The sequence below is a fragment of the Bidens hawaiensis genome, unplaced genomic scaffold (genome assembly GCF_021521415.1).
Source record: "Bidens hawaiensis isolate Kalapana, Puna unplaced genomic scaffold, B.hawaiensis_p1.1 tig00031785_1, whole genome shotgun sequence".
Classification (NCBI taxonomy): domain Eukaryota; kingdom Viridiplantae; phylum Streptophyta; class Magnoliopsida; order Asterales; family Asteraceae; genus Bidens; species Bidens hawaiensis.
The window spans coordinates 202768-213414 of record NW_027505222.1 but is presented as its reverse complement, the minus strand read 5'-3'; the positions used below and the strand labels follow the sequence as shown (position 1 = coordinate 213414).

Below are 10647 nucleotides of genomic sequence, written 5' to 3'. Positions count from 1 at the left end.
TCCAAAATCCTGAATAAAAAATGTGTAACAGTGAGATAAACAGCTTAATCATCTCAAGGTTCTTTTTTTCTAAACTAAAGCATATGTTCCCAGTGCATAAACAAGCTTAAATTAATGCATTATTATTTAGTTTAGAAACCAGTCCTGAAAAGAGTGTGAGAATCCATAGTAGCAAATAAATATACTTGATGGAATCAATGCAAGAGGTTTCAATATGTATGCAGTTATGCATTATAATTTAGCTTACAAGTCAATCCTGGAAAAGACTGTACATAAGGAGCAAACAAATATACTTACTTTTAAGTCTAAGAGTGGAGTTATGCAACTATTCAGTTTAGAAACCAGATTTGAAAACAGGTACAAAAGGTAATCAAATAAAAATGTAATTCGTTATATGGTATGCTTACACAATATCACACCACAATTAGTATATAAGGTTTCTCCATTTTCAATTTTGGTTTGTTCTTGATGTGTAGATTTTGCCATTTTGGTGTGGTTCATGTGAGGATGATGGAAGTACTTTCATTGGAACTGAGAAGAAAGAATCAGATGAATATACATAAAAATTTGTTATGTATCAGAAACAGACACAAAACATGCCAACCAGTAAGCAAATCTTTCGTGTTGTGGTCTTTTTGTGCATGCCATTATTCATGATTATAGTTGCTCATGTAATTAGGTTTATTAAAAAAATAGGAATTTTGAACAAGCTTAAATTTTACAAGATAGCAAGACAAAAATATCAACTTTACTTGGTAGTTTTTTAGAATTAATATTCCATTACCTTTTACACTTGTCATTTTTATAGCATTTACAGTAAGCAATTCTATTTGTTTACAAAAACTTCCAGACATGTTTTTTTTTGTTTTTGGTTTTTTTCATTCTTAGGGCTTTAGAAAATAAAACATATATACTTTGCATAAGCTTCTTTGTGTTGGACCCCGTTAATTAACATTGGCGACATTTAAAAAAAATATTGTTTACATAATAGATGTATATATGTGTGAACCCTCGGGTGGGCAAAAGTGAAATTGCACTAATTTTGACGTTATTTTACTAATCTCGTGAAAATAACGTTAAAAGTGACGGATGGTTAATCAGGCATCATGTAGTGGCGTTGATAGCTGAAAGATAAGGGTACATGCACCGATCAGCCGGTGTCCCGATGATTGAGTGCTATGTGCCTTATGTCCAAGGCTTGATGCAAAACTACTATCGAGCCGGGGGTCTCACCGGAAGCAGCCTCTCTATCCCTATGGGGTAGAGGTAAGGCTGCCTACATCTTACCCTCCTCAGACCCTACCATAGCTTTGCTATTGGTGGGATATACTGAGTACGATGATGATGATGATGATATTCTTACTTTCTCTCAAGATGATATCTTTTTCTGTTATTCATTTGAGATAAAAGGTCCCATTTAATAGAAACTTCATCTGATGCAAGTTGTTGAATTGTTATAATATTTATTATTTAAAAAGATAAAAACCATTATCCATGTATTGTTTCTTTTTATTTGAATTTAAATAGACGAGTCAGGTTCATATTTAGGTCAAAACAAGTCAGGTAAATCGGTTTTGACTTTTGAGTGAGTATAATGAGTTTGGTTCGAAATGACTTACGAACGAATGAGTTTGAGTCGAAACAAGTTGTTTTGAAATAGTATGATCGGAATGAGTTTGGGTCGAAAAGAGGAGTGTGGTCACGTTGGAAATTGTGGAAGGGGAAAAAAATGATGGCAATTTTAGTTTTCTGTCAAGTTTTGACTTTTTCACTTATTGGGTAGTTTGACACATTTTGGTCTGTTTTGACCAATAAAAGTCAATGGTCTAAATGTTGATACTAGATATGATAATCAGATATTGAATGTTACTATGCATTCAAGTATTCATTTTTTTTACCAAGACCACCCATATATTGTAACAACTTTATAAGCTAACTAAGTATATATCGGTTTTTGTGAAAAACCAGTTATACTCTTCAAGGTTTCCTTTAGCAACTTAAAGATCCGTTTAACTGAAGTGTATAACTGATATTCATATTAATTTTATTGTTATTTTGTTTTTGTATTATTGATGTTAGGGGTACACTTGTCATTTTATAATTCGCTGCATAAACTTAACTAAAATCGGGTTAAATCAAAAGAAGTACATATTTGGATGAGAAACTGGTTGATGTTCATGTAGGTGATTAATACATTTAAATATTGAGATTTTTTATATGAATATTATGCATGCCGACTTTGGGAAGATGACTATTCATCTGCATGTCTAAAATCCAAGGTAAGTTATATTACTTTAAAATTAAAATTTTTAGTCAAGTGAGAAATAATTTGTGTCTCTCTTTATGTGTTAAATGTGCAGGAGATGTAGGCTTTGGTGGATGAAGCTTCATCTGATATGACTCAATGGGTTGTTGGATTTGCAGGTTAGACTTTTATAATAGCTTAACAATTGACCTATGTTAGTTTACTTTTGGGATTTCTTCATGCATATTGGTTTTATATACATGAAAAAACTTAAAGTTATGCTCATGATAGGGTCCAAAAAGTAAGCATGGTAGGCGTTCCCGGGTGACTGGTTAAACAAATACGGGTCATGATGGAAAACGGGTTTAAAAAAAATTAACTTGGTTTGGGTCTAAATGGGTTGTTTCAAAACAGACTCTGGTTTCGTTAAAACGGGTTCTGCCCAAAATGGAGTTGGCTTAAAAGTTAAAACAGTTCCTTTGTAATTTTCTGAATTTCTTTTATATTTTCTTTTATTAGTTAACATGACTTAAGTACACAGTATGAGGCAAATTTTATCGATTACATTGTGCACGAGTAGTTCGTTTTGATTCAGTTTTGGGACCTAACCAAAACCAAAATTTTCAGTTACGTATTTGAGTTTTTGACCCTAATTGTATGCAACATTTATTTTTTAATGTATTCATTGGCACCCAAAATAAATTTTTTTTTCAACAGCTGATATTATTGAAGGAAAAAAAAATCTTATTTTAGGGTGTCCCTAATTTTATGCAAAGTTTACTCTTAAGTGTTAGACCAACATTTATTGTAAAATATTGACAAACTAAAGATACTCCTCCGTGCTTTCTCTTTGTGATGTTGAAAGTTGAATATAATATTACCAAATTTTGATATGATAACTTTTTGTTGGTGTTTACTTGTTATCTATAACATTGACAAACATTTACAAGGGGTAAGATTATAATGCAATTTAGTAGCTATAATCATATATTTTTATATACTCTTTGTGATTATAGTTTTTATTTAAATGCAGGGCGATTGTGCCATGCTGCTACAAACATATATAAATGAGGTCGTCTTGCACCGGTACTCTAAACGCGTCCGACAACTGATGGTGATATTTGGACATTTGGAGCTGATGTGAGCAGTGCATTAGTGTTAATTTTTTCAGAGTGTTGACGTGCCGCATCGTGCTCAGGTTAATTACTTTCACAAGTTCACTCGAGCTAATGATGCACTTAATGTCTTGTGAGTGTGAGGCAAATATGAAAATTTTAATATGTGGATGAAGATTGAGAGATAAATGTAATGAATTGAATAAACTTGAGATATGAATGTTGTGAATTCTAAAATTGTAATTATTTTATGCTTAAATATCGTGTCAGCATAATTTTATATTAAGGTGTTTTTATGTCTACAATTTTGAAAACAAGGTGTTGTGATTATTTTTTATTTTGTGGGTCTTATTTTTTATTTCTTTTTAAGCTATAAAACCGTGATCCACTATTATTCAATCGGTAGTAATTTGGTATTAAATACAACTTTGTAGTAAGTAATTTGGTATCAAATATAAACTTACAGAGTTGAAATAATGAGTCTTTAGAAAACATAAAATGACGGTTGTTACTATTATTCAATCTAATTTTTTTTCATAGTTTATTCCCGCCCATGCAAAATTATAAAGCATATGGGTTTCTAATAAAGTCTCAAAGGAAATATTCATGACAATCCTTCTAAACAAGCATTATTCAAATATTTGTAAACACTGTAGTAAAAGAAACTGACGTTCACAAAATATAAAATGGAAAATTGAACAGACACTTGCCCAATCATTTAATTTTCACTTACGTGATTATATATTTATTTGATTTTTAAAAATTCATAAATCGTGTTTATTAATATGTTTAAGAAATATTTTTTTTAACCCGTGTATAACACGGGATATAAGCTAGTTTTTATATATAATCAAATAAACTAATTTTATATATATTTATAAAACTACAAATAATAATTATTAAGTTATGTTTCCTTAAATCAAAATAATTATTTTATATAATAAAACCTTATATATATTATTATATTACTTAACGTGTCCGTTCGCTCTCATTTTCTTATAAGCTTTAACGTTCGCGTGTGACTTTTTCCGCATTCTCATTTTCTTAATCATCTTCGTTCGTCCTTGATGTGAGTTTACATACCCCTTTTTTTCCATCTTTTATATTTCGGGGGTAGCATGTATACCTTATTCAATCTTTTTATTGTTTTATTTCTACATCTATTTCAAACACAATTCGTTATATGTTTATGTGTGATTATTGCAATATCTATGACTATGCTCTATGTGTTTATTTTATGTTTGGTGGTTGGTATCTCATCCTCCTCTAGTATGATCATACATTTACCCAAGTACTATTGATTTCGTATCAATAACAACGGGTCCACATCTATTTAGTTGTTTACATTTTCATAAGAATTGTAATACTCAACATCAACATATGAATTGTGGTTTTTATCTATATATATATATATATATATATATATATATATATATCTCAACTAAAAACTTATGTATTCTCACCAACATTCGTGTTGACAAACTCTATTTTCATACATGCTACAGGTACAAGTAGTTGATACTATTCAAGATTGAAGACACTAGTTTGACCTTAGGATATTATACAAAACTATGATGCAATTGTTATAATTATTGAATTTGTGTACGTGTTTAATGTTAATGAAATTAAATTGTTTATTGTCACTTTAATTAGTGTCTTTTGAGTTACTGTTCAATCAATACGTTACGCCCCGGCATGTTCCACCGTTGGTCGGGGTGTGACACAAAACGTGTATTCATGTTTGTTCGTGTAATTAAACAACAAAAAGTTGTTGTTTATGTTTGTTCGTTAGTTTATTAAATAAATGAACTTCCCTCCGAAACAGTTCATGAACGTTGGGTTCGTTTACCGGCCTAAATTTGTCTACTTTATTCTCTAATTTGGTTATTACTGCATTTTCTGTTGTTAATTGTTTAATATTACTATCTATTAGTTGCTTAATAACTTTCAGTTGCTTAATAATATTAACATTCGGTTAATATTATACTTGTCTCGTTGCCTTAATTAAGAAATTTTACACAAAAAAATGCTTGAAGAACGGACAAAAAGTGTTAACGGGTCAACTCAACATGAATTGAAGCATTGTGAACGGTAGTAAAAGATAAACGTTTCAACTCGAACCCAATGGCAGAACCAAAGGACGGTCCCACCACACACACACACTGGACTCCTCGAATTGTCATTGACTTGAAAAAACATGATGATTTTTTTTATAGAAAAAACACATGAACTTTTTACCCTGGATGTTAAAAGTTTACAACATTTTAAGACTTTTTAGAGTGAAAATGCAAGTAATTTTTGAAGGAAAGAAGTTATATGTCGACCCTACAACCCGTTACACTTATACTTATAGGTTTGATAGATGGTGTTGTAATAATGATTATACATTATTTCTTCCACAGTCATGAGTTTTTGCTCTTTGAAGCTCTGCGCGAAGGCTTAGAAGAAGAAATGGAACGAGACGCCCGTGTTTGTGTAATGGGTGAAGATGTAGGCCATTATGGTAGCTCATACATGGTAACAAAAGGACTTGCAGAAAAATATGGTGCTTTACGAGTTCTCGACACCTCAATTGCTGAAAACTCGCTTTACAAGCGCCACGTCAAATTCCAAACTTTTCTCAAAAACTCTTATTTAAACTACAACAACAAACCTCTACACACCGCCATGTAATCCGCTAATTCTCCAATTAAATTATATAGAACAAATTATCTTTCATAATATATGATAATTATATATAGCTTTTATTTTTCATATAACAATTATGTAATAGAATACAATATAAAATTAAATTAAAAAATAGAAAAAAAGAACTAGATATTTATTTGAAAGTATACAAACAACAGATCTGGAAGCATCTTCACCACTTGTTAAACATCAAAACACTACTTTTGAAAAAATATATATTAACAATAAAGTATTTGAAAATAGTACCTTTGACCATTTATAATTATAAATTCTGAGTCTTGTCAATAAAGTATTAAAAGTACTACTTTTGACCATTATAAGCAAATTCAGAATTTAGTTTTCTAAACACAAAAACAAAGTACAGAAATGGAATCAACGAAGATAAGTGATGTAGATCACCATAGAATCAAGAGCAATGGAATATGGATACACGTGGCAGAGAAAAAGGGCCAAGGACCATTTGTGCTTCTCCTTCATGGGTTCCCAGAGACATGGTTTTCATGGCACCATCAGATTGACCACTTGGCTAGCCATGGATACCATGTGGTTGCACCTGACCTCCGTGGCTATGGTGATTCTGACTCACCACCACCACCCACTTCCTACACCATGTTCCACATAGTAGCTGATCTTATCGGCCTTCTTGATCACTTTAATCAGCAACAGGTCCTCTATAATTTTTTTTTTTTGGCAAATTGGAATTATGTAATCCTAACTTTTGTGTATTGGTCTATAATAATTCGAACTTTAAAATTCACTATCATTGGTTCCAACTTTCAACTACTTTTGTCTTAATGGTTCTATGTAAAAAAACATTTATCGTCTTTAAGTTTTTTTTTTCCCGGTTTCAAATCAATGTTTTAGGGCTTTTGTTCGATACGCATCGACCAATATAAAACTTATCTCGAAATGGTGATCCAAGCGACGAAACAGTGTTTCAATTCGGGTGTTTGAGTGTTCAATTAACAAAAATCAAGTCATTTGAATCACCGTTTCGAGATAAGTTTTACTTCAGTTGAATCGTATCGTTTTTCCGATCAAAAGCCCTAAAACATCAGTTTGAAACTCGGAAAAAAACTTAACTGTTTTTTAACGGAAGTCCATTGAAACAAATATAGTTGAAAGTTGGGACCGCCGGTGGTAGTGATTTTTGAAGTTGAAATTATTATCGGCCAATACACAAATGTTGGGATTATTTATTTCCAATTTGCCATTTTTTTATTTCTACTTTTTTTTTTTAAGTTAATATCTTAGATTCTTAGGTGCTGACATCGTCATATGAGACCTATCTTAGATAACGATTTTACAAACATGGTTAGATAAGAGGGTCCACAGGTTTTTTTTTCCCTTCTGAAGTTGAAGTTGATATCTTAGGTGGCAACTTCAGTCCGACTACATTTTGCATAGTAATCGTCATATGAGAACTATCTTAGATAACAAGTAACCTAGATTTAAGGTCTTAACAAAAAAGCACTTAATTGAAATCATGCAATAAAAAAAAACCATTTTTATATGTTAAAAATCCTTTTGGATATAAACGAGCCTGAACTTCATTCTCAAATAGACTCGGAAGTCTAAACAAGCATATTGTTTTTGTGATTTTATTTAATATATTAAACATATATAACTTTGTGACAAAAAATAACTAAATAATATATATGTATATATATATAAATTATACCTATAAATATATGTAAACTTCAATAATAAATGAGTTAAGTCCGAGCCGAGCTTAAGCTTTATAAATAAGGCTTGAAATGAGCCAAGCTTGGGCCGTCAACTAATTGAGCCCCACCTTAAGAAAACTCGAGCTTGGCTCATTTGTGCCGCTAGTTTTAATGTTTGTTGAGGTATGGTAGAAGTTTTTCAGAAAATGGGTTCGTTTAAAAACACATTAAATAAATGGTTGGTCTTTTATTTTAGTCCTCAAATCTAGGTCGGTCAAGCAACGATTTTAGATTCTTGGAGTATTCAAAATCTGATGTGATCAGATGAGTGTCCAGAACTTGTGTCCTTTTGCAGTTAAAGTCGCATGATTTTATCAGCAGAAGGACAAAAACTCTTCCAACTAGAATCTACAAAGTATGATATAAACTGCAGCTCTAAATTATTTGTCTTTGATAGCCAATAATTTTAAAATGAGTTCATTTTGGTTTTTTCTTATAAATTAGGTGTTTGTGGTGGGACATGATTGGGGTGCAACAGCTGCTTGGCATCTCAGCCTATTCAGACCAGATAGAGTCAAAGGCATAGTTGCTCTATGTGTTCCATTCTTTCCTAGAGACCCACACATCAACCCTACTCTTTTCTTCAACCAATCATTTGGAGATCAGCTATACATCTCCCAGTTTCAGGTTTATTTTCCTCTTTCTCTCACACAAATGATTTTTATAAATATATATATTTTTTTAAACTTTTGAAAACTAATAATAATAATAATAATAATATAGGAAGCAGGAAGAGCAGAGAGAGGTTTTGCAAAATATGATCACTTGTCAGTGATTAAGAAGTTCTTGCTGATTAATAGAACAGATGTAATGATAGCACCACCTGGCATGGAGATTATTGATGACCTGGAAATACCATCAGAGTTACCACCATGGATTACTGAAGAGGAGCTCCAAATATATGCTGATAAGTTTCAGGAGTCCGGATTCACGGGTGGTTTGAATTATTATCGCGCTATGGATTTGTAAGTTGGAAGTTACACATTAAAGATTACCATAGAAGTGATGCTAAACTTGTTTATAAAGAAATTTAGGGGCGACAGTTTTTGACACGACGTGAAACATGGCACGAAAATAATCAAGTTTGGGTTGTCAATTTGTCATATCTAACACGTTTGATAAACGGGATTGTTCGGTTGACCTTTTTAATTAAACATGTCAAACCGGTCATGCCCTGCTCATGTTTCGGGCTGTAATATCTAACCCGTTAACGGGTTAGGGTTGACCTGCTTTACTACACAAGCCATGCTAGGGTTTTGTTTAACCTACTTAACTAAGAAGGTTGACATACCAACCCAGTTATGACCAGATTGGCCCTCTTATTACAACCCACCAACCAGATTAACACACTTAGACAAATGAGTTGAACGGGTCTATTTATGACTCATTTAACCATTTTATTACAACCCACCCACAAGATTAACACATTTACAACTTGATTACTACTTGCCAACCCGTTTGATACATTTAGATAAATGGGTTTAATGGGTCATGTTCAGGTTACACGATTTTATGTAAGGGTTGGTGTATTTGATACGACTATGTATATGGAATTCAACTCACCAACCTGACACGAGTAAAACACCTATTAAAAAGATATGATTAAACTGAATTGTAGGACATGGGAGCTGCTGGCACCATGGCAAGGATCAAAGATAACTGTTCCAGCAAAGTTCATTATTGGAGATAAAGATATTGGATATGAAAGCTTTTCAAAACCATACATTGAAAGCAATGTTATGAAGACTCTAGTTCCTGATATTGAAGTTGTCATACTTGATGGTCACCATTTTATCCAGCACGAGAAACCGCAAGAAGTTTCTGATGAGATCACATCTTTTATTCATAAAGTAGCCAGCCGTTAATTAGGATCAAAGGGTCTGTTTACTAATGTATCAATATTCACACGAGTAAGTTTTCGTTTCGAGACCAATTTTTCTTTTGCTGTTTGTGTTTACGTTTGCCATCTTTAGTCAAACTTGAATTTGTACCGATTTTGATATTAGGAGTTAATAATCTTAACTTAATAAAATGATGAAAGTGGCTTCTGTAAAGGGAGATAATTCATCATCATCATCATCATCATCATCATCGTACTCAGTATATCCCACCAATAGCAAAGCTATGGTAGGGTCTGAGGAGGGTAAGATGTAGGCAGCCTTACCTCTACCCCATAGGGATAGAGAGGCTGCTTCCGGTGAGACCCCCGGCTCGATAGTAGTTTTGCATTAAGCCTTGGACATAAGGCACATAGCACTCAATCATCGGGACACCGGCTGATCGGTGCATGTACCCTTATCTTTCAGCTATCAACGCCACTACATGATGCCTGATTAACCGTCCGTCACTTTTAACGTTATTTTCACGAGATTAGTAAAATAACGTCAAAATTAGTGCAATTTCACTTTTGCCCACCTGAGGGTTCACACATATATACATCATATGTGTGCACCGCAAGCAGGACTATAAAGGGAGATAATTGTATAATTTTAACTACCAAACCAAACTCATGTGAGGCAGAGTTGGTAAAAAGTTTGTATGCATTTAATGGTTTTACTATGTTGGTACAAGTATGGACAAATACATATAAAAACAGTGTCTCTGGGAGAAGGTTAATTTAAGAGAAACAAAGCATGGAAACCAGAATATTGAAGATAAATTAATGTTCAAGAGGCTGATATTGTAATCTCATTTTCTCAAGCCAAAAAGGATTGGTAAAAAGACATTCCTTGAAAAAGTAAAAAACTTTTATCATCATTGTAACATCCTGAATATTATAATGATAAATAAAGAAAGTTACGTTTAGCGATTTCGCGTTATTAAGTAAGTAATACCGAGTAAAGAACGGATCATGGACTTAGATTAATTAAGA

General features: G+C 32.5%; 1 protein-coding gene across 1 annotated transcript; it reads left to right on the top strand.

Annotated features, from left to right (window-relative positions):
* Positions 1–6414: 6414 nt before the first annotated feature.
* On the top strand, positions 6415–9775 carry LOC143611599 (epoxide hydrolase 3-like). The gene is made up of 4 exons (XM_077085784.1): positions 6415–6714; positions 8220–8402; positions 8499–8740; positions 9394–9775. The coding sequence occupies exons 1-4, from the start codon at positions 6415–6417 to the stop codon at positions 9638–9640; spliced, it is 972 nt and encodes a 323-aa protein (XP_076941899.1). The 3' UTR covers positions 9641–9775.
* Positions 9776–10647: the final 872 nt, after the last annotated feature.

Excerpts from the sequence above, each read along its gene's own strand:
- LOC143611599 (XM_077085784.1), top strand. The coding sequence starts at position 6,415 with ATGGAATCAACGAAGATAAGTGATGTAGATCACCATAGAATCAAGAGC. Across the intron at positions 6,715-8,219 it reads ATCACTTTAATCAGCAACAG|GTGTTTGTGGTGGGACATGA; the intron begins GTCCTCTATAAT and ends CTTATAAATTAG. Across the intron at positions 8,741-9,393 it reads TATTATCGCGCTATGGATTT|GACATGGGAGCTGCTGGCAC; the intron begins GTAAGTTGGAAG and ends ACTGAATTGTAG.